At 39.4% G+C, this 24781-nt stretch overlaps 1 protein-coding gene across 2 annotated transcripts in view; it reads right to left on the bottom strand.

The window, feature by feature from the left end:
* Positions 1 to 1356: 1356 nt before the first annotated feature.
* Positions 1357 to 24781, bottom strand: part of PPP2R2A (protein phosphatase 2 regulatory subunit Balpha) — a 39891-nt gene continuing 16466 nt past the window's right edge. For both annotated transcript variants that reach the window (XM_055820078.1, XM_027782190.2), the window contains exons 3-10: positions 11033 to 11130; positions 7574 to 7739; positions 6918 to 7030; positions 6466 to 6643; positions 5449 to 5613; positions 4702 to 4871; positions 3815 to 3906; positions 1357 to 2487 (exon numbers count right to left, since the gene is read on the bottom strand). In XM_055820078.1, the coding sequence (XP_055676053.1) occupies positions 2208 to 2487; positions 3815 to 3906; positions 4702 to 4871; positions 5449 to 5613; positions 6466 to 6643; positions 6918 to 7030; positions 7574 to 7739; positions 11033 to 11130 (1262 nt within the window). In that variant the 3' untranslated portion in view covers positions 1357 to 2207. The remainder of the gene's footprint in view (positions 2488 to 3814; positions 3907 to 4701; positions 4872 to 5448; positions 5614 to 6465; positions 6644 to 6917; positions 7031 to 7573; positions 7740 to 11032; positions 11131 to 24781) is intronic.

The raw sequence follows: 24781 nt of genomic DNA, 5'->3' as shown, positions 1-24781 counted from the left end.
CCTTGCGATAAAATAAAGAATAATCCTTGGACCTGATCCTGTAGACACCTATACACATGATTAATGTTACTCAAGTTGTTTCCTTAACTATTAGCCAGTAGTCATTTGAGTAAAATTAGTCACATGCCATGTGAGTAGGGCCTGCTAGTTTATTCACCCATTGGAAAACAGTTTGTCCCTGGGGCAGTTAATTTTTTTTTTTTTTTTTTTTTACAAGGCTAACAGGTGAAAAAAAAAAAAAAGGTAAAATCCTTACAAAGGCTCATGGTCAAGCATGCATGTTACAAGACAAATACTGTATTTAAGAGAACCAGATCTAATAAATATTAGAATTTTTACATTTTCAAACCACTGCACAAGGATTAAAAGAAATTAAAGTATGACTGCAATAGTAGTCTGGTTAACAACCTCTAACCCAGCCATAATTTTACAGCAGAAACGGTATCTTAGCTGATCAAATAATAAGAGGCATTGTAAAAACTACTGATAACTAAGCCACAGAAATAATTTTAAGTATCGGTAACTGAAAAGTGAAAATTTTCCCAGTCAAGGGGTAAGTTCACTACAACTTTAAACTTCATTCTGAACATTTCCATGAAGGAAGAGTAAACCTAAAAGCACAATTCGCAAAAATACCTGGAGGTAAAAACTCATGAGCCTTATAAAGCATCAGTATCTGGTTCATCTTTGGATAAGCCTTATTTGCTGAAGAGTTTAAATCTCTCAAGTAACTATGAACACTTATTTCATGCAGCTTCTGTACTCCACGTATTTTCTGATCGTTGCACTATTCAACATTTCTGTAAGTGCAGTAACTTTGCAAAGCCAAAAGCCAGAAGAAACACTTGCATGGTAAAACTACATTTCCACTCAGTTACTGATAGCAATAGAATACAGAAAATAGAGCATCTCAGAATGCGGTGTAGTAATTACCTACGTAATCACTTGGTATTTCATACTACATAACATCACACTGCCAGACAAGAATTCAGACATCCTTTTTAAAAGCCACAGGGGACTTCGTACTCTAAACAAGGCATTAAAGGTATTGTATCCTAAAACAAGGCATTAAAGAAACCAGGATGAAACTAAACATTAAGACGTTAGTCCCATAAAACGGATTTTAAAACCTGAAAATTTCCCATTTAAGCAATAGTTTAAAAAAAAGAGCCTTCATGGATCCTGGAACATTAACTGACCTGTTCAGATTATGGCAAAATCTGATGGCAGTTGATGGTTTTGAGATGGAAGTGGTCAACCCACACTATGGGTGGTATTCTTGTCATTCGTGAATGAATGCAGATACTTGTGAAATCCCTCCCTCTCTTCAGTCCCATGAAAAATGATTAATACTGGTTAAAATCATTACAAAAAACATCATTTTATTTTCATGCATCTAAGGTAAAACACAGAGTATTTGTATAAAGAGGTAGATTAAAAAAAAAAAGAAAACAGATTCTCCATTCTTTGTCACTTTTATTCAGTAGTTTGTTTGTGGTTTTCCTTATTTTCTCTTTTTTTGGCGCCAGACACGGCAAGGAGTGATTACAGTCAATTGTTATTAAAACATTTGTTGCAACACAGTCGCCCTTTACCACTGACCCCAAACGGACCCATTTCATGTGCTTTATTTTGTTGGGGGGTTTTTTGTTGGTTTTTTGTTGTTTTTTTTTTCTTCTATACACCACCACCAAGGCTAGGTGGAGGGGGATGAAAGGGAAAGGGGGAGTCCAGGAGGCCAGAAGGAGGAGGAATGCTACAAGCCACAGCAAGAATGAGCTGTATTTAATAAAAAAAGGGGGCCACGAATGATACAGTAATGAGGTTACACAATTAAATCCCATAGCATGATTGAAGGCTTTCCCTGTGTTTGACGTCATCACAATGGAAGGCATAAAAAGTGGAGTAAACCGATGTTGATACAGTCCAATCTAGTCCATTAGGCAAGATGGTGCAAGTAGTCATTTAAATTAAAAAGTGCCCTATCCTCACCTAAATGGCTAGCAGACATGGAGAAGAACGCAGTGACGGATCAACAGAGCTTTCTCCATGTAGCTATAAAAGAGTGTTGTCATATGGCACATTTTTAAACACTGGAAAGGGGTGCCATAATGGACCTCTCATTCTCTTTCATTTACAGGTACAAATGCTAGATTCAACTATTTCAACTATGCAGGAAGTGGACTCTTCAGTTAGGAATGCCAACCCTAATTCATTTTGTCTTGAAATATATACAAGTTGTTTGTAGTAGCTACAGCAATGATGTTCTCCTTAGGATGCCAGGCTGTGTGTAGAATCTTCTTGTTGAAGTCTAGGCTGTCAACACTGATTTCATCCTTCTTCCGTTTACCGCTTGCGCATACTTTACGTGGCTTCAAAACGGTACGCGGTTTATTGTTTTCCCGGGACGCCTCTAAGGTGATGTCTCGCTTTGTGTTTCTGTCGAACATTCTGAAGAAGTTGTTGTAAGATCCTGTCATGACAATGCTGCGGAGGGGGGGGGAAGGAACAAAGTAACAGTTCAGTTAGGAATAACCTCTCCTTTCATTCAATCCGAGGGTCCCACCTAAGATCATGCCCTATTCTACAAGTACAAAGCAGGCATCCTCACCCACATCATCTACAACCTGAAGTGAAACTAAGGCTTTTGAATATTTTAGTGATTTAGAAAACTAAGTATTTTTTTTCCTTAACTGGACATTTTAAGGTACACACTTTGTCATCTAAACACTTCGACTGTCATCATTCAATTTGCTGCTTATGCACACGTGGGGAAGTGACCTAATGAAAGCCAAACACACCAGGTTTTAAGCCACATAGTTTTAGTTACACACAAGTGGCAGAATTTAGATACTAACCCAGTTTGTGATACTACCTCATAGGAGATCCTTATTCTATCTCAGCTTTTCAGTAAGACAAATAAAAGTTTCCCTGTCCTTTTGCCTCAAAAACATATTGGGACAGATAACCAAGTTTAAAAAAAAAAAAAAAAAAAGCTGTGTCTGAAGATACTGATAGGGATACAATAAGCTGATTTAGATCTAGCAAATAAGCAGTTAATTACATGATTAACACAAAAGCAACAGCTGTCTTAAATGGTGTTACTGGCTAGTCAACCATGCCCAAGCAAGGCAAACTTGACAACTTACTCTAAGAAAGAAAATTCCTAAAAGGCATTTCCCAAGCATTCTACCTTTTGCCAAGGCAGCTTTAAATAGAAAACACACCCCCAGGTTCCCCAACAGGCCTGGTACAGATTCTTATCGGTAGAGCACACAATCAGACCATAGGGTTTGAGTACATGGGCCTTATTCCCACACAAAATATTCCAAAGTTGGATTTTAACACATGACACAGGAAAAAAACCCAAAAAACCCACCCCAAAAATCCACCCTAAAAAACCAAAACCCAAACACCACAAGAAAGATAACCAGTAGAGGTAATCAACCTAGTAGATTAGGGTATCAGTAGTATTTCACCCATGAAAAGTTTGCAGAAAACCATGTCTAATCCTACTACTTCATGTATCTCTCCAGTTTAAGCGGCTGGAACATTTGATGGCGAAGTAACAGAACTCAAATTTCTAATCAAATTCTAAGTCTCTCTAGTACACAAAGGCAATTCTCTATAATCCTACACTACAACATCAGAGGTTAAGGGCTAATATACATACATTAAAGTCTACTTTAGTACAAAAATATTACCCAGGCCAAACCACAAAATCAAACAGATATCTGAGGTCATGCCTCAAGTTGCCCATTTTAAGAATAACTTGGAGAGGTCTTAAGTGCATGTAGAGAAGAATTAAACTTGCCTGTCTGATCCATTCCAACAGCATTCAAATTTGTCAAAAATGCAGTCATTCTCATACAGTGAACAAAGTTTACTTCTGAGGTATTCATGCACCTGGAAAAAAGTAAGTTAGATAAACTGAATGAATATTGAACTTGCATACCTGTAAAATACCCATCATAGATTCTGTTCCAAAAGAAATCAAGTATCCGGACAGCACTTAGACCCTATGCACAGGAGCACACACAGCTCCCTCCTCTGACTGTGGATGAACCGATGCACAAATTAACATACTCTGCTCCACAGAGATTTCAAAAGAACTCAAACAGCAGCAAGTCACTCGGGGTGGGGACACTTGGCAATTCTTCAGAATGCTTTCCCTCTCTAAGCAGCTGTCATAACCTCACTATCCTCTTAGATACCCAAGAGGATTTGGCAGACTTATTGCTAAAAATCATGTTTTGGTGACTGATCTTTCTCATACGTGTGATGAAGATGATCCCTTCACAAATTTTCTTCTAAATGCCACAGCAATTTTCAGTGCTGGATGAAAACATTCTGCAGAGGAAATATTCTACCTCCCATTTTCTTCAGGACCCAACAGAAGAATGTAAAGTCAACTGAAGACCCTTAAGAGAGATGTGCTAGCTGATGGCTAACCATTAACCTTTCCACATTTCCACTGTGTAAGAGGGAGGCTTTTTTCATACCCAAATACGGCTTTGGGTTCTGCAGTCAACCTGCAAATAGCGAAATCCTTTGGCACATGTACGGAACCCACAAATCTCATCGGTTCTTTGCCTGGACGTACTGATCTATAGACAAAATAACTGCCACACCAAGACTACCGGTAAGACTCAGCATCCTTCAAGGTTTTAATTTCTAGCCTATAGCATCTTCACCCAATACCTGGTATGTTTCCACCGGTCTATTTTCCATATTTAAATCCCAGATCTTCACTGACAGGTAATCTCTAGTCATCATGTATCGACCACTATGGCTAAATTTGACATCAGATATGGAAGAGATGATTTCAGAGAAAAATGATCTGTTGCTAGGATCTTCCGGTTCTTCAAACACTGCATAAAAATAAGATAGGCATTTCAAGAGTAAGTTTATGTCTCTCCCAGTACAAGAAACACACAAATTAGGTCAGCATTTTCTCAAAAAGCTTGCGACATTGGGCCACTCTGCCAGCATTACGTAAAATAACAACAAGAAAGCCTTATAATACAGTTACCATACTCTGAAATATTTTCTTAGCAAGTCAAGGGCGGTTTCTTGAAGTGAACTACTCGCTAGTATCCGGAGCCTTCATTCACACACAATATTTCTAGCATCAAATACCAACCAACCAACTAGTATTTGGCCTCCTGAAGTCTGCACAAAGCCACTCCTAGTCCTGCTCTGTAGGCAGACTCCCCAGCTTAAGCTGCTAAGAATTTTATTTGCTACTTTGGCAAAATATGAATCTAATTTTAAAATTTGTTTAGATTTTAGGCTTTAGAGCTATTCAACATACTACAGAAATCCAATACAAGTATATACAAACACACAATTCAGTGTTTAATATATTCTTATTGAGTGCTTAGTTTCATCTAACAGCAGGATACCGTATTCCACAAAAAGACAATAAACTACCAGGACAGAACTTACATTTTGAATGTCTGTCACAGAGTGCTGATGCTCGCATATCACAGAGACGAATTGTTCCTTTACTGCTGCTGTATACAAACGTATTACAGCTGTTTGGGTGGAACTCTGCAGCTGTTATCACCTCTGTGAGCTCTTCCATGTTGGCAGGCTTAATATCTACAATATCTACAGCATTTTGTTAAGAAATTTTCTCCAGTTTTCACAACATTTTTCAGCTTTGAATGTATTCAGCTGCGCTTTTTTCAGGACTGTGGGACCTAGGTCACACACTGGATCAAAGGTAACATCAAGTCTCACAATTTGTCTAACAAGCAAGACTGTAACGTTGCATTCTGTATCAGACTGAAATTAATTCTTGTAACAGCAAAAGCCTGCTGAATTTTTTCCTCCACTTAAGCAGTAATTAATTCTATACTACATATCTGTCACCTAAGCTTTTTCACATTGAACTTTATTTTGCTAAATTCAAATTACACTGCCATGTTACAAAGAAGATGTGTGTGATTTCTGCTCAGGATCCTGCTGATTTGTCCACAGATCTCTGCTCCCAGCAACGGGACTGAATACATATTCCTGTGATCCTACTGCCTGCAACTTCTGTAGGTACACGTGAGAGAGGCTGATGGTTAGGTTAGAAGGTAAAAAAGAATAAACATTGGTGAAATAAGGATGGTACTTCTGGCTTGCTTCTTACAGCAAGTCAAGAATTAAGTTTCACAAGATAAGTTTACTGTAATGCTGCCTTGCAGAACCGCTCATCTCACTTGGAAACTTAAGCTTTTTTCTCTCCTTCCAAAGGGTCTGGTTTTCACCACGCAAATGATTACTCCCTCCTTGTATTGCTCACGCTGAGCTACCTCTCCAGAAGTAAAAGCCCTTACAAATACTACAGAGAAATAAAATCAGGATGTGGAGAAACATACTACACAAAAAGCTATTTATGAAAGGAAGCAAAATCCAACGGTTTTGTTGTAACCAAACTGTTCCCATCATGCAAAACAATGCAAAAAAAGATACTAAAACTTCTGTCTGTAATTTCTAGGTGCCACAGGTTAATCCGCAAGTCATCTGCGGATAAGTACGTTTCATAATCGCTATTAATGGAGATGGAATTGATGTGATACGTGTGAGCATTGGCAAATATTCTTCGTGGACTAGCTTCAACCATGAGGTCCATGGGCCTGAATACTGGCACCTGCAAAACACAAAGCAATGGAAGTTTGAGACACAGAGGTGCTACAAACACATCAGCACTCACAATCACAGTCCTTCAACACACCAAGCCGATTAAAGTATCTCAAAATGACCTCAGAAGTAAATGTGTCTGCCCACTGGCATTACAGAAAACGTAAAGTTTGTAGTCCGATGTGGCAGTTACTCACTGAGCCGCGGGCTAATCTGTGTGCCAGGGGCCAGGAGCAGAAAAATCATTTGAACATGGCTTAATTCACAATGAGTGAACTACTCACCCGTAGTGTTGTAACTGTAGTAGGATCCCTATACCGTCCATCTTCTTCCTTTAAATTATAACCCTCTGGTCTTTTGTCCCTTTCACTGATTTTCCATAACTTTATTGTTTTATCTGAAATAAAACAGCCAGAGTTTAAGATCAAAGCTCTAGCAAAGACACTAGTCTTCACAGTTGAAGCACTTTAATGTGAAGCCTTCGAACAAGGCAAGACCACCTACATGTACCAAAAAAGACAAAAATACTGCCTGGAGAAAACAAGACAAGATAAAAAGCATTAAAAAGACCTCCTCCACAGTTTGTTCTTTTTATAAAAGTTACAGCAAGTTTCAGTTAGGATTGTTATGAATGACTAATGTAAGGTCTCACACAGTTACACACATAGGAAGGTGCTGAATGACAGCTTAGCTAAGCCCCTTTGCTGTAAAGCAACCAAGGCAGAAATGACTAATGCACCACGCCACGCTGCGGGACTCGTGCGGCCAGGCGAGCCAGAACAGCAGTACAGTTAAACAGCGTAACTCTTGTGTAGCCACATCCCCAGATACTTGCATTTAAAACCAGTTGGCTTCCAGGAGAGGATTAGACAAAATCCTAATAGTGAACTCGTGTAACAATAGGTTACCGTGCAAAATTAACTATTAAGTTATAACTTACCATTTGTAGACAATAAAAACTGAGCAGCATTTTTCTGGGGTAACCACCTAATTTTGTTGATCTTCTCTTCAATTTCTAAACTTTTCAAGTAGTCGAACTCTGGTTCATGGCTTTGAAAGGTACTGTAAACATTGTATTCTCCCCTACTGTGAGACTGGGTTTTGTTCTAAAAAGAGAATTAAATGATCAAAATACGTATGCAATGTACAGAATGCTTTTCAAGGCTGCAGGCAGAAGCCAGAACTATAGTTATGCAGCAAGATATACAGGCAGACTGCTAATTAGCATAAGAGTAGGTTAAAGCTTCTACATTCTATTGTTGCCTATGCCAGATTTGCCGCGAGTATCCTTTGGTGTACAACTTGCCTTATTTTAACGAGCCTGTAGAACAGACGAAATAAGGACCATCTCTTTTGCAAGAGCTTGATTAGAGTTTCTACTATTTTCGCTAAGAAAGCATCAGAGAAGAAACAGTTATCACAGCAGCTTTTGATTCCTGAAGTTTCCAGAAACTCCCCTTAGCCACATGGAGAGCATTTCCAGCAAGTTCTCATATTCGTTCCAAGCAGCTGAACTTACATTCTAGGCATCATAGATTTTCTTTTTTAAAAAATAACTCCAAAATCTTCATTTTTCCACCTTTAATTTTTCCACCTTTGTTTTGTAAGCAGGATACTCCTCAAGAGAACTACACAGCCACATGTATGGCAGATCTACTCTTACGGTTAAGTTCAGCTTGCTAGGCACACCATGGAAATCCCACGTCAGCTCTAAATTTATACAAGTAGCTCCACTGTTTTGGCATATCATCTCCACATTCCCCGAGACCTTCTGAACTGCTTAAGCAGCTTTTTTTTTTTTTCCCTCATTCTGGAGTTGAGAGGGGAAAAAAAAAGCTGAACACCTCTGCTGAATACATCTTTGACATGAAAAGCCACACCTGAAGTTAGCCTGTTCAGGATGGAACAGTTTGGAAAACTGAAAAACCTCTAAACTTGCACAATTCCTCTTTCTAAAAGCTATGTTGTCAGCAATGGCTTCCTAGCACTAACGCTGCATGGCATGGCCTGAACCTTAAATTCCCTCCAGTGAGTAAGGCCAAAGAAAACTGGAACAGTTTCTCAAAGTGCTCACAAGGCGTACCTGAAATTAACTCCAGCTTAATTTTATGATATATTCCTATTCTAACTATTTCAAGAGGTTGCACCATCAGATGCCTTTCCTGTGATAGTTCTTGACTAGCAACTTTGCTCCTTCCTTCTCTTGTGTGTCTCACATGTCCATCCATTCATTTCATCCCTTAAATACCTCACTAAAATGTACTTCTTGATACGCTCCTTGCTAGCTCACATTTGTCACATCCTTAGCATCATTTTCTCTTGCTTCATAGCCTTACATTAATAGCTGGCAGGAACACTTAACATTTTACAGTAAGCTGCAGGGGAGGAAAACGTGGACAAAATGCATAGAAATAAAATTTGGCATGAGAATTTTGTGTCACACCTATCAATTACACTGGCTTTTGCACCCTAGAGAACAGAAGGGCCTTTTTTCTAAGTTGCAGTTAGACCTAACAAGTTAAGCAGGGTCACTGCACAGAACAGGCGACTTCTGAAGTAAATCTATTGTGCTTTAGGAAATGCTGGTCATGATTCAGGGAACTTTCATTCAGTTCCATACTTGCCATAATGATAGAGTCAAATATATTTCTTGTGCATTGTAGTAAAATTCTACAAGACTAGAATAATACATACAACTAAGAATACGTGAAATCCATCCTTAGGACAAAAGCAAAATGTAAAGCATCAGATCATCTCATGGCAGTCAAAAAAAAAATATATTTAAAAAGCCCCAAGAAAACAAAAAGAGGCGTTGGCTCAAGCGCCCTATGTTAAATTCCAATTTAGGTAATTACAGGCTGCCTACACAAATTCCTCCTTCAGTTTCAATTAGATACAGTGTTCATTTCCTGCCCGATACTCACGTAATGGCACTTGCTTCATGTGGCAACAAGGGCCACCACATTCCAGCCCAGAGGTGGCAGCATTTTGGCAGTGGGTAAAGCTACCCAAACTTGTATAACCCCACGTAAGAGCGGTTGTGGTTTAGTGTTTCTCTTCCTGTATGTATGGTCTGTAAAGCACTCGAATGCAGTGTGATAGAAGGTGGCACATAAATCCAACGAAATACTTGTCTGAGGTACTCTTACGTACAAAACTTGCTCTAGACAGTTGTGCCTATGGCATAACTAAATACTAATACCCACTGTTCATTCCCAAAACACCGAGAAGTCAAATTGAATTCTTCATATACCTGGAGTCACAGATCGTAAGGATATGAGCTATGGGTTATGCATCAAAAACGCAAGGAGCCATTTGAAGACAACTCACTTGAGAACAGGCAATTAGCTATTTAAGCTACATTAAAGGATCCTTAAAGGATGCAAGCTAAAACTCAAGAGTTAAAAAAAACAAAAACCAAACAAAAAAGAAAAAAAAAAAAAAAAAAAACAAAAAACCCAAAACCAACAACAAAAACCCACACCACACGAGCTGGCAGCCAAACCCAGGACGATCAGAGTAAGCACACTCCACACAGAGAGATCTGCTCAGGCTCCAGCCGAGGAACGGGAGGCCAGGCCGGCAGGCAGGGCAGGCAGGGCAGGCAGGCCGGCCTACCCACTAGATGGCACCAGGTGACCAGAGCGATGCTCTGTATGCATCGCCAACTGCCTGCACACCAGCAAGAAAGCAACCCTGGAATTCTGCAGGTTTAGGATTTTTCGAATCAAAATTGAATGGAACAGTAAGGTAAGAAAAGTCATGCTGTTACTTTTTCCCTAGGCAGCGAGATGACAGAAGTGCCTTTTTATCCTGCCCCTGAAATAAATTCCTACCAAGTCAACATCTAACTACAGCCTCAGTTACAAAGTGTGCCATCTCAGCTTTTCCACCTTCAACATGTGAGTAGAGGCCCTTCCCTAGTACTGATTTGTGTGTAGCGCTCTAAAAAGACCAAAAGAACAAGTATAAAATGGAAAGATACCGTTGCTACTATGATGCTATGATTTTACCTGATTGATGTCAGAATGGAAAAGGACATCTTAGGTCACAGTTACATACTCACTGAAGGGCAAGTTTTATTTCCCAAACTACAGCGAAATCTGCAATAATCATGCCAGCCAAGCGGAATCATTGTAAAACAACCAGCTTCAGCTTTCCCAAGGTCTTTTTGTGTCCTACCTCCCTTTCCTGTTTTCATTTTAAACACTCTTAGACCACAGAGAAATTAATTTGTAACAGTGTCACAAAATCCTCAGTAATTTCTTCACTCTTAAATTTCATTATTTTAATCACCGATTACATAGGCAGAGAAAAGTTTTTTATAAAAGCATGCTCCTTTCCTTGAAAAGGAGATTGATTAGGAACAGAGAAGAACATTATAGTAGTTAGCACTCACCTCCTGCTCCTGTTGAAAGATGACAACTCTGCCTCCTTTGTCTCCTGTTGCTAACAATTCTCCAGAATGGTTAAATTCTACTGTAGAAATTATATCCGCTGCATAGGAATAAAAATAAAACCCAGAAGTTAATAATTCTTCTAAATACTAAGTGTCCAAGAAAGCTACAATTATAAGATAAAATGCATACTTCAGTTTAAATATACTTATGTTACAAAAGACAAGTAGGGATTTTCTTCAAAAATATTATAGAAGCATTTTTTTAAAGCTGTACATTTGAAAACCAGTTAGTAGCTCCCCATGCCAGAATTAAAAAGTTGTGTTGTGCATTAGATTTGTTTTTAAGGGTTTTATATCATCACTTCTTAGAACTGTTTTCCTGTTATGACTGCTACTCTACTCTAGTAATGGATTTTCAGCATGTACTGTAACAGCAGAGACCGTGTATATATATTCCTACCTTTATTTTCTCCATTCTTTCTGATAGAAGATTTAGATACAGTCATTACCCATATGATCTCAAAAATTTTTTTTTTATGACTGTACACATTTGACAGCTTAAAGGCAGAACTTATTAGGGAGATGTTCAGACATCAGTGTCTAAGGAATGCAAGGATGTGAAACAAAAACAGCTACAGAAAATTCGGAAATAAATTCAACAGATTGTCTCTAAAAAACTTTTGAGTATCTCTTCTGGATGAGGAAGGTTTACATTACCACAAGTATTTTTACAGAGTGCTAAAATTAAATCGTGACTGTACACTGACAAAAAAACCCAGTCATGCCTAGTATCAAACTGATCTGTTCATACAACAAAAAGAAAAAGGGACAAATTACAACTTAAGCTCAAGCACACCAATTCACATTTTCAAACGCACGCATGCCCCTCATACTTTCAAATAGCGCGATCATAAGCCAAGCCATTCTTCGAAGGCCAACTTCAAATTGCAATACAACCATGTACATGTAATTTTCTGCAGGAGAAAGTACCCAAGGTTTTTACACACGCAGATCTTTGGGCTATTTCACTTTCGTGTCAGTCTAATGCAGACCAACAGTGTATCCACGTTTTCTATTAGAGTTAAAATGGTCTGGTACCAGGCTGAAAGCTACTGCTAAAAAAAAAGCTACTCAGTCTGAATTTAAAGACACTATTGTGCAGCGTATCACGGAAGCTATCTTATCATAGACAGCAACAGGGTTATTTCATTTTTGAAGAAGTGAAACATGCAGGATTTTCCTCTTATTCATTCTAATACCAAAATGAGACTTACATCATTCTCTGGTTGTCCCAAACACATGGGCGGTGGCCTCTGAGGGCATTAGCAAGCTGTTCTTTAATAACTGCATTACACAGCAGGTACAAGAATGCAGTGCTATCTGTCTGAAAACTGCACAGTGCAAAGACAGCCTGGACAAGCAGGCCTAACTCAGCTGCAAAATCCTCAGAGGCAAAAGATGCAAAATCAGATTCTTGGCACGAGTGGATATGTACAGCTCACTTATGTTTTCTACATATACAGTACAAACTGCCACATAACAAAGGATAAACACAATATCATCCTACCTCCATCGACCTCCCCTGCCACGATTACCTGGCACCACTGCAATAAACAGGCTGAAATTTCTCAAGAACACTGCTAAGGACATAAATACGATGTAGGCTTGTATGTAGATAAACAAGGATCCAGACCATGACACAGGAAAACCTTGAGTGCTCCTAATTATTTTTTTCCTGGAAGGTAACGGTTACTTTAGCCATTCATTCACATAGTTTTGAACAAGATTAAGGGATTTATCTCGCATCTATAAGACTTAAGACTGCATACCATTCAGATGAAGATGCAGCATTCAATATGTGCCTTTCACAGGTGAACGGGGCACAAAGATAACATAAAATTAATCAAATCCAGTATCCAAAGAGTGAAGTGCAAACCAAGCAACCTAATTTTGCCTGTTCCATACAATGCGAACCACATTATTGTAATCCTCTGATAGGATAAGACTTAAGGAAGTTATCAATTAATTGAAGAAAAACAAGATAACTCGCCTTTCAGTGAGACATATACAGAATAATCAGGATTTTGAAAAACACTGAGAGATTTAACACTGCAACCTGTGCCAGTCCTAAAACAGAGAAGACGATACAGCAAGTTATCAACAGATGTGTGTACATGTATGTGGAAGGAGAACAGCAAAAACAGATTTACCTTGAAAAGTCTTATATACCCATCTAAGAACAGATTATTAAATTCATCATAGTACTTAGTTGGTGAAAGTCACTGAGAAGTTTTACAAGGTCAGAAGCCTTAGGCTGGAAGCCTCATGATTAGAACAGGCAGCAACAACAACCAGAAAAGCCTTAAGTTAAGGGATAAAACCTCCATATTCTTAGGTCTGCTGATGTAATATATGTCATATTTAATAATTATACAAGTCTCCTGTATAGCAGAAAGCTAACCACTTTTCTGTTAACTATTCTAGACATTCTTGCTTTTTACATTTATTTTAACTTCCAAGATCATCCAAGCTTGACATTGGTGATCTCCAAGCTGATGCAAGTCCTGCTTTGGCTATAGACTCAACTGTGCGAATGAACTTTCAGTACGAGCATCCCCACACCTCCAGAAAGTCCAGCACGCTCAGTCAGTCGGTGATGACAGACTCAAAACCCTCCAAGTGCCTGGTCAACACTATGCAGAAATGCTTTTCAAGTATTTGGATCAATTTTACATTAGAAACAAAATACATTCTTAACAAAAATTATTCATTAGTTTTTCAACTCAAGGTATATGTATAGAATCCAACGTGCCTTCTACACGGTAATCCTGGACTGTTCCCTTTCCAAGGACAAAACAAACGTGTTAAAAAAGTAGACAGAAAAATGATTTCTGCATAAGTAGTCCCCAAAAAGGGCCAAGATGCATATTTTATACAAAAATCAGTACTAGAGAGCAAAGCAACCAGTCACACATTTTAAATCTGGTAACTCACCGTTAAGAATATTGTATTCCCATACCTTGGTCAAAGAAAGAGACAGACATCAAGGCACTGGTGTTGAACTGGGCGGATTTAATAGTGTTTGAGAATTGACAGGGGAAGCATTTCATCTTCCGCAGTGCACTGATTCGCTTGTGTATTTTCATCTGCATTAACACCCTCGTTGCCAAAAAATAATCAGTGTTATCCTTTTCAAACGGTCACTGTAATTCCCTTGATAGTTACAACGTAGGGTTATTTTAGTCCTTCGGCATCGCAATGGGCAAAGGAGCATCTACAGATCGCGCTGCCTTCTCTCTGCCTCCTCCCTTTTGTGCATGCTATTTTTGCTACAGTCTCTAGGTGGGAGTCTCGCAAACACAGAGGCCTGCGCTCACTGTCCAGAAGCTTGTAGATGATCCCTTCTATACGCAGTGAGCACTAGGGAGGAGTATATTTAAGGGAGAAGCAGATCTATAGTGCTCTGTTGTCACCAACACCAGTGGCTTTTGGCAATACAATCCATGCTGTTGTTTACTGTTGAATTCATTTCTAGTGCCCTCTTCTTCAAGCACCAGTATCCAAGATAAGTAACCACCAAAACCTTATCTGATAACCATACCCCTCACAGGATATAGATAGATAGCATTATCTGTTAAGAGACTTCCACAGAATTACCCATGCATGGGCGATCAGGTTTGTCTCTCTCCTCCCCCCAAGCATCTCGAGACATCTTTGACACCGAGATGAAGCATGGCATTTCGAGATTTTAGAACACTACAGGGCAAATCAAGCACACAAGATGAAGCCATCATTCTGACAAAAGCAAAAAACAGGATAGAAAAGTCTGTCTGCATTCCTGTAGTGTACCTGCAATACCTGTACTAAGTTTCTCCCTCTTGCATAACTTGGGATAGACAGCTCAGGGGTTACTATACTGCTAAAAGCACTTCTTTGCAGAGATGTAGACAGATGTCCTTTAGTTCCGCCTAAATCCCTTTGCAGACACTTACTGTTAACACCGCAGGGACACTTCTGAGATTACTAAATACTTACAAATAAATGGCTTTCAGTGATCTGAAAGCAAAAAGGGGGGGGGGGGGGGGAGGGGGGGGGGAAGGGGGGAAAAAAAAAATCACCTACACAACCTGAAGTCCATTTACTGTTGTTGCATGTGTACGTCAGTAAGGGAAATATTTTGCAGAGCAGGTTGAGTGAAACACTACGCATTGATCACCAAAGTACTGTACAGTTGCATCCCTACCTCAAAGACACAAAACACACTACAGGCAAACTAAGCTAGTGATCCTAAAAATCCCACTGAACTGTGAGGAAAGACTTTGGGTCCCTGACCCATCGGCACAAGCCAACGGGGCAGAGCCTGCTTCCTCAGGAGTCCTCAAAACCTCCTGATAGTTCTTCCACATAGAGCAGCTACAACCTTGTTTCTTGCAACTGCTGTCAAGTTGCTTTTTCTTCTGCACACGATCCTTATTTTCACAATCTGCTGTAAGATTTTTATGTATTGCTTCAACGATGTATCTTCACGTTAAGTGCTCCATAGAAATCAAAACCGCCACAAGGTCTGGACACTTACCTTCACTTGTAAGTAAGGTAAGACCAGGTTTTTCCCATGCTAGACATGGAGACAGGAACCTGAAGATGCAAAGGAATCCAAGCAAGGCAGACAAGAAAGGGGAATGACACTTATCTCAAAAGCTTTGACAATGCTTTAAGCAACATGTTCACAGCTCACCACGTGAAAGGGAGGCACACCAGAAAGCTCCCAAGCGATTCTTAAACAGTGGCAGACACACACTTCTGCCGCACCTCACAAGAACACAGACGTTCAATACAAACCTAACTTGTTACCTTCAGAAGCCCCCTAGGAAACAATCACAATTTCAGATTTTCTACTCAATATTTATTACACCAACTTTTGCTATTTTGAGTAATTCACCTCTCATGTCAGGCAGGATACAGACGGCTTGAAAAAACTGAGGCACTGGGCCAGTACACTGAAGAAAGATGACCAGCTCAAATCAAAACAGGCAGATTACACTGTTCCAAGATAGACGGATAAAGGAATCTGACAGATGTCAAATGTGGTTTTCCCCTTTAAAAAAGAACAGTGTTTGAAATAAGAAAAACTCCATGACAGATACTAAAAAAACACTTTCATGCTTTGGTGGCCTTCCACACTTTTCAGTGAATGCTGAACAAGAGCCACACATGCCCTATAATGAGCAAATTTTCTGAAATATTAGAGAAAGGGTTGTGCTGAAGTTTTACCATTGTCAACAAGTCTGTGGAATAAGGGAATAAAACAGCTTTATCAAGCCTAACAAAAAAAAAAAAATCACTGTAATCCAATGACTTAGTTCCAAAAGGCCCATTGTGAACCTGAAAAGCAATTCTGTATTAGATTTGTTTCCAATAACAGAATAAAAGGTATTTTATTAGTACAGAAGAGACTATCTATTTTAATGTAGCATGAACTTTATATAAACTCCGCTTATAAAACATGCTTGGTAGGCAAAACATGTCACCTACTCTACAGCAGCAAGTCAATCATGGCAGTGAACAAAGAGAGTCTTTATTTCACCAGACCTAAAAGGTTTCTGTGCAAGTTTTTGGAATTACGTTGATTTGCTGCCTAAGCAGAGAGCAAGTAAATCAGTATGTTTACACAAGTGGAGCAATCTCCTGATGTTTCCAAATACTGAACAAAAAATTGTAGTATTTAAAAAGCATTTTGGTACTTCTTCAGTGTTTATACACCTTCCCAGTGGCTTCAGAATACCATTTCTGGAATTTTCCAAAGGAGCAACTCAAACAGACCTCATCCATGTGAAGCAGATTACTTATAGATTGGTAATTCTGACCTAAGGAGTAAAAAGACAATTCACAGACCAAATGTGGAGCTCACTTCCTCAGTTTGCCAGCCTTAAGCATAGAAGAAGCTATTTGGATCAAACTAAACATCAATTGATCATTCCAAGGACACTTCAGAAACTGGAACAGGAAACATTAAGAATCGAACTTTTACAATTATTATTAAAAACCAAGGAAGGTCAAAAAGCCTCATACTGAGAAAGCAGCACAGGAATGGATAAACATCATGAGGGATAAAAACAATTAAATGTTTTCATTCAATGCACAATTACTAAGCATACCTGAGCCACTCTTCCTAGATTATCTCCACAGATAAAGTCAGCATGCTCAAAACTGTGTAGGAGTGCCTGTCCAGGAAAACTGGGAGACTCTTAAGTGTCTGGATCTCTCTTGTGAATTGTTTGGTCCTTTTTAATCAAGGGTGAGGCAAAGCCTTCCTGTTTCAGGCTACTGAAGAGATGCAACTTCCAAAAACTTAAGCTCAGGTCACAGCTAATGACATAAAATTGTTATTTTTTCCAGTACTTTGTTCTAGAATTACATACTTCATTGGGGGGGGGGGGGGGGGGGGGGGGGAGGGGGGCCACGACACACAACCAAAAACACTGGAGAGAAAACAAAAGCTCCTCCAAGGCTTCAAATATTTCAAGAAGCTACACAACACACTCTGAATGTCCGAGTCATCCCAACATCACCCCATTGTTTGCAAATTTTCATTTACCACTTATCAAGAATCCTAATAATATTGTGTACTAAGTCTCTGAAGCTAGATAATAAAGTGTTAATCTCAAAGTGCACAGGAAGGCTGTTTAAATAAGATTAAGAAAGAGTGATTATACATGTCTATCTGCAGGGAGGAGAGCTCCCAACACAGGATACCACAACTATACACACCAGGGAAAGAATAAGAAAGCAATATGGCAAGCACTATTTAGTACTCATGGTATAAAAGGAAACACCCTCTGCATTCCAGCCTCATCCCTAATTTATGTATATAGAGAGGGGGAAGGGAACACAAGGATTGTATACTTTAAAGTTACCATGACCGGGTTTACTATTGACTTCATTTCCCTTTTCTTCATTCCCTTTCAAGAGTGATTCTCTGCATTCATTCCATCTCTCAGAAGTGACTAGGCAACAAAACCAAAGGCAGCTGGATAAGGCATTCCTACTGTTCAATTTACTACTCAAGAGTCATTCCATAAGTCCTTTAAATAGCTTTCTTCTCTACTAGAACAGGGCATTAAAAATATATTAATTCCTCAGAAATATGGGGACAGGATAAAATACACGCAGCACAGAAGCAGAGAAAGGGGTTACGCTTGTGGCAAAAATTCTCACTCCTGTGCCATGAAGCATTGCAAGAGCCGGCTGGTTACTTGTTCTCTCCGACATACCAGCCCTGCAACACTGCTGCACACAAAGAGCACACAAAGCTCCCCTTCGTAACAGGGAGGGGAGTGGAGTTTGTATGATGGCCAGCTAGCTTCACACTGCTGCTGGCCCTGCCCCTGTTAGAACACAAAAATGCGGGAGCCTAAGACTCAGTTCAAGCAGCAGACGGTAATTAAGCTGGTTTTGCTGGCTTGTGCAAGTGTGGGAAATCTACACCCAGGGAGAAGGATTTACAGAGTGTTCCCTAGCATCCACGTTTGTTCCAAGGGCTCCAGGCTTTGTGATGCCGAAAGTGAAAAACATGCGATCATCATGAACTCGTCATTTTCCCCATTTATTTTGAAAGCATTCTAGTCCTGTTCAGTAAAGATCTATTTAAGTGTTGAGACTCTTCCCAGTCTATTTACGTACTTCACGTCTGAAGTTCGCTGCATAAAAACTATTCACCCTAAGTAAAATAACCAAATACAAACCTTGCCAAGCAGTCCTAAAACTCCCTATCTTTCCTCTGTTTCTTGGACTTCCCTGTATTCCCTTTCCTTCCCTTCTCTCTCCAGCTTGGCCAATCTTTGAGGAAAAACACCACTTCCTAGAATAGGCAAGTCCTAGTTCAACTAGGAGTTCAACTTTGGATTTGAAAGCCTGAGTGATTTACTTACTATTATTACACATCTTATTTTAACTTTCTATTCAGTTCCCTAAAATAAAGGTTGAACACCTCTTGATAAAACTTTTTCCTGTAGCCTCCCAAGTTACATTAACATTCCCAATGCCTACCTTGCCACTGATTCAGTTCACTGTGGGCTCTAGTTTTCAATGGCAAAGCACTGTTCACATAGTATCCTTTAAGTATACCACATCCTTCTGAGATTACTCTTTATGCTGTCAAATCTACATACTAGCAGTGACAGTAAGAACTCTTGTTATCACCAGCCTTCAGAAGTAGGAGCTTGAATTCAGTCACCTTCTTTAAAGGAAGCATGAACAATACAAGCTAAGGGAAGGAAACAGTAAGACAACTGTTTCATAGGATATACACATATTAGGACGACTTAGAATTTACAGATGCATTTACAACATGCTCTTAAATAGTCTAGAAATCATGAAACTTAATGACCAAGCTCAAAACAATGTTATTCTGTGGTTTTGTAAATTTATGCGAACAACTATTTTTGTTAAGTCTCAGGACTTCTTAGAAAAGCCAACAGCGTTCACACTTCTTAGAAAACACAACTTCTGAGCAGCAAACTTCCATTCCCTCCCAGTGAGGTAATATAGCAATACCAGCCTTAATCTTGTTGCCATTGGTTTTATGCAAGGCTAGTAGTTCTCTTAAATAGCTTTACTAGGCTCAATGCTCAGAGAAGAACATAACTCCATCTGCCCAAAGCAACAGAAGCTGCTCCTCTCTGCAAAGCAACAGTGAGAACATGGCATTAGAACTGCAGAGAACAGAACTGAAACAGAAATTACGCTCAAAACCCTTTATAATTTGGAATAGCAGCGTGCATGCAGATGAAGTATTTTACAAAGGTAACAGTAAAGCTGAGAACAGAATCATCGTCTACCAAGAAGATACAGTGCCTCTCATCTGGAAAAGCAGCTCCTTACACATTCAGAAATCTTTAAGTGATCTTAACTTATTCGTGCTATCAAGGCACCTTCCTCATTTAAACACAACTCATAGAAAGCACACTCACGTTCAATATTACAATCTAAGTGGTATAGGGAGTAGCATACTAAACATTGTAATTCTTGTGTTTAGTAAACAATTGTTGTGCCTCGCTGGGCAACTGCTGTTCGTGGGCCAGCATCTTAGTTGCTTCAGCTTCTAAGATGTTCTAAGAATGCAGTTGCATTAGTAAGCTTCAACATTTCCATTCAGGTCAAGTTTCCACCATGGTCCCTTTTAGGACCAAGGCGAGAGGCCAACAAAGGACCCTGCTGAAACAACAGCACCTTTCAAAGTAGCAGAAATCGCTACAGTAAACACTATAATCACCACCTTGACCAGGCACTACCACCACCTCAAACCTTTGTGAATGACAAAGTTGTGAAAAGCAAAAGTTGCTTTGTGAAAAGCAAAGTTGTATTTGCAAAAGGTTATCGAGCCCACAGCCAAAATGCCAATAACTGCATTTCTGTCTAGAGGTACAAGTCTCCACAAGCTTACACTTACAACGGTTCCCTGAACAAGGTCAGAACACAGCACTGCTAGAGCAGAAAGGAAATTGATTTAAACCTCAGATCCCTGGCTTCCTGTCTCCATCTATAGTAGGAAATTCAGTCTCCAGTACATGACTCCAAAACACCTGTGGTGACATAGAGAAAAACAGAGACAACAAACAGCAGCAAGCCAAACCCTCTGAAAACAGATCTCTCTTACACTAATGTTCACTGACTGGTCCATGCTTCCTATGCTTAAAATGGCATAAAATTGCTTTAAAAGTTTGATCTTTGTGAAGGGAGTTAAAACATTCACATTGAAAATTAGTATGAGCTGTGGGAAAAAAACTTTTACAACTTAAATTGATTTAAAACTGCGATCTACCATGGAACTGGCGAAGCAATACCTGTACCGCAATTACTGTAACCACTGGGCTATATCTCACATAGAGGTTTTCTTTCTGCTCACCAGACCTGGCACTGCATTCTATAATTCCTTGTATACAAACTTCATTGTAAACCTACAGAAGAAAAAATCCTATAGGGCTAGTATATGTTAGCAGAAAATGATCCTGAACCAGTGCCTTCAAACAGTTTCATCTGATGAGACTCAAACAGTTTTGGTTTTCAGGTTTTTATAACCCCAATTAGTTATTAATAAAGTGCTTCATAAATTACTGTGAAAACCCCTTTCATATTAAACTCATAACAATAGCAGATAGAAGAATGTTCTCTCTATATAAACAAATGCAAAGCTGTTTGGTTTCTGGATAGAAACCATTAACCCTTATCACCCTGATTAATTACTTTCTATTTTTAACCTTAAGACAAAACATTACTGCAGTTCTTTCAGAACACAGGTACAGGAAACCAACCGGCAAATTCCCTTTTTTCACTAGTCGAAAGAGAATAAACTGACCGCTGCAGTATCTTTAGTTCACAAGAAGCTGCAAACCAACAGAATTCCCAGTCTTGCCCCTAAGCTGGGCACATCTAGGTGGGAGAACATAGTCAGGAGCAGTCAAATCATAGATGAGCAGGGAAACCAAACACACTCACAACAGATCAGTCCAGATGTGAACACCACCTAAAAACTACTGCTGACTTGGCTGCCCACACTTAGGCACTGTGTGATTAACTAATAAGGTTAACTTAGCTCCAGCATTAGCTGATGTAAAAAAAATAAAATAAAATAAAATGTAACACTGTGAAACTAGCAAAACATTTCGTTGTAGCCCTCTCAGTGCAATTTCCAAGTCCTTTGGGAGCTGCCTTCACCTCTGTATTACTGGGACCTCTGAGGGTGTTTTTTACACCTAGACCTATGATCCTTTCCCATCCTGGAATTGGGGTGGGGTGGCTGTGTCCTCCACAACTCTGGGAGACCACCACTATCCACATAATTCAGTATGCACGTTACTGCAAAGCGGAGACATAACCATTTCAAGACTGCGCCGTTTTTCAACTCAACACAAGCTAGAGCAGCCTGAAACTACCTTAAACTCAATAACAAGGGATTATTTAATACTTGACAAGAATTGCCTTGAGTCTCTAAAGGCATCCTCTGCCTTGAAACGACAAATAGCATTGTTCTGGACTTTTACAATACCCTATGAAAGGCAACTGAACCTCAAGGTGGTCTGAAGCACAATCATATGTTTTTTATTCAAATAGTTTCTAGCCTTCCCAAAGGTCTTAAGTTTTAACTTGAGGAACAAACCTGGTTAGGAAAGCAACAGCTAAGACAATTCCCGTCTTTAGAGCTTCATTACATAGGTTTAGAGTTTTTCCCCTGAAGAATACCCTAAAGATTCTATTCAAACAAACAGGATTCTACCTTACTTTATTAGTATTGCAAACATATTTAGAAAGACTAATACATATGCATACATCCACAGGGAACATTTTACTAAGGGCAAAAAGCAAATGATGAGCATTTAGTTGGAAATCTCCTAATACACACGCTTCCCCAAATTCAAGTATCCTTAAAATATGACAGGAAGCGCCTATTTGCTTTTCCTATTCACACTAATTCAGGTCTATTGTTGGCCGAAACAAAGGTCTTTCAACCTGCATCACCCGTTCCCAGGACATTTGACACCAGTTTATTAATATCATAAACATAAGAGGCACAAGTGGCAGAAATCCAGACCTACTCCTGGTATCCGTCTTAAATAACCTTAGAAAGGCGGGTGAACACTCTCACAGGTTGTGGAACTACATTTATTCACAACTAAGAACAAGCAGTTAAAGGTCACAGCTTCTCCTTGAGCCTGTTCTGTGCAGCCACTGCAAAGCTATATAATAATAAAAAGCTCAAGTCTTTCCACGAGTTTCCCTCTCCCCAACCAGCAGAATTGTTCTGCTTTTAAACAAAAAAGTAATCTACAGCAAATCCAACATTTCAGCACTTTTAAATACCAGCCAGCTGTTCACTGCAAAAGTTATTATGGGGTTCCATTTTCTGAACACCGCAAAATTCAGCTGCCAAGAGCTTCCAACCTGTGAAGCTTAGATCTGTTCTCAGGTGGGAAAAAGGGAAAAGGAGAGCTGCCCTCCTACTGAGGATCTCTCGCATGCAGTTTGCATCAATCTCCTTACAATTGCAATGAAAACTCCTCTTTGCTCAAGGTTAGGATTATAAAAAAAAAAAAAGATTGTGAACTGTAGTTTCCAGCCTCTGGATAACATCACCTTCAGAGGCTATGCACCCCTAAAATTACATTGCCGTCTAACACTCCCCATCAGAAAGGATGTTTTTGATGTGAAATATAAACAAACAGAAACATGTAGTAGATAAAACATACTACCTAAGCAACATTTGTGTTTAAAAACCTAAGTGCATCGTCATTCTTATTTTGAAAGCTTCATCCCCTAAATAAGTCATCTGACATTTAAAGATACCTGGCCTAGGTACGCTTATGCCCCACTCTCATCACAGCATGCTTTAGTTATACTTAACCTGAAAAAATTAAGTGTCCCTGCTTAGATGCAAAGAGGCCCAAAATCTTGGGCTTCAATCAAGTGTGACAGCATTCTGGCAACCACCAGTTTGTTAACAGCCATGTAACCAAGCCTCCCTTGAGTGGCTTAAATACTAAAAAATACCTTGAAAACAAACGTATTTTTTGGTGCTGCAACAATAGAACTCTACCTAAAAACATTTTTTCTAACCCCAAATGAAATCTTAGCTAAAATGTTAGCCCAACAGAACATGAAGTCTGTCGTTTGTTTGAAGGGTGAAACCGGCATTGTCAGCGTTCTCTGCGTCAACAGTTTATATTATAAAGCATTTTAAGTATGACTGCAGACATAGTGATAACTTGACTAAATGACACAAGAAAGAAAACAAGCTTCCTCCTCTTAGCATTTTCCTGTTTCAAACATATACTATCACAGGGATCACGCCTCTCAACCATACGTTATACCTTTAAACAAAGTAATTGCACTAAGCAATACTATACACATTCCACACTAGTTACATTTCCATTACAGGAACACTGTTCAGCCAACAAAACCTACGCTGATTTATGAGAGGTCTTCCTGGACAAAAATGACAGAAGAGTTAAGTTATATTTGTGTTGTGTAGAATTTAGTTGGGGAGTTACTCATCATTTTTGTCCTTTGTACAATCGCATACAAATCATACATACCTAATTACAGGGGAACAAAATTAACTAACAGGAACTAACAGCATGCCCACAATTGCCTCACGTAGGATCCCCTTGGTGCCCGAACATTCTATCACTATCACTCACAGAACTCTGGCATTTACTGAGCAATATGAGGAGAACTGAGACAAAAAGGCTTATAAATAACAGATTCGATTATTTCTGCTTTAACACAGCACTCGTCTACCCTTAGTACTCTGGTACATGACTTGTTCCAACATATTTTCTGCCTGCAGAGCTTTAGTTTACAATGCTATCATTAATAAAGCTGCAACAAAACTGTTTCTGCACACCTCGTTTCCAAGAAAGTAACATGTCAATTTTAGCACCGCTGAGGACAAAAATTCAGGTTTACTGATTTTCCAGAATAAACTCTATGCAGGAACAGAGAAATTAAATAGCCTCTACTCAGATGAGAGCAGTGCTGCCATTTCTGACCCCTGTGAAAACACTCCTGCTGACCTCCCACTAACCATAAGCAGGGTTAGGATTCAGGAGAGCAGAACTCCATCTCAGGCCAGCACTCTCTGGAAAACCTCTATTCTTAGAGCTAAGCTGCAGGACTACATACTCACTAGGCCCCTTCTGGATCTACACATAATGCTTACAAAAGTGGTCCATAATTCTCCTAAGACAGGCTATG

The sequence above is a fragment of the Falco peregrinus genome, chromosome 17, assembly GCF_023634155.1.
Source record: "Falco peregrinus isolate bFalPer1 chromosome 17, bFalPer1.pri, whole genome shotgun sequence".
NCBI classification, from domain to species: Eukaryota; Metazoa; Chordata; class Aves; order Falconiformes; family Falconidae; genus Falco; species Falco peregrinus.
This window is presented reverse-complemented; position numbering and strand designations above follow the sequence as displayed.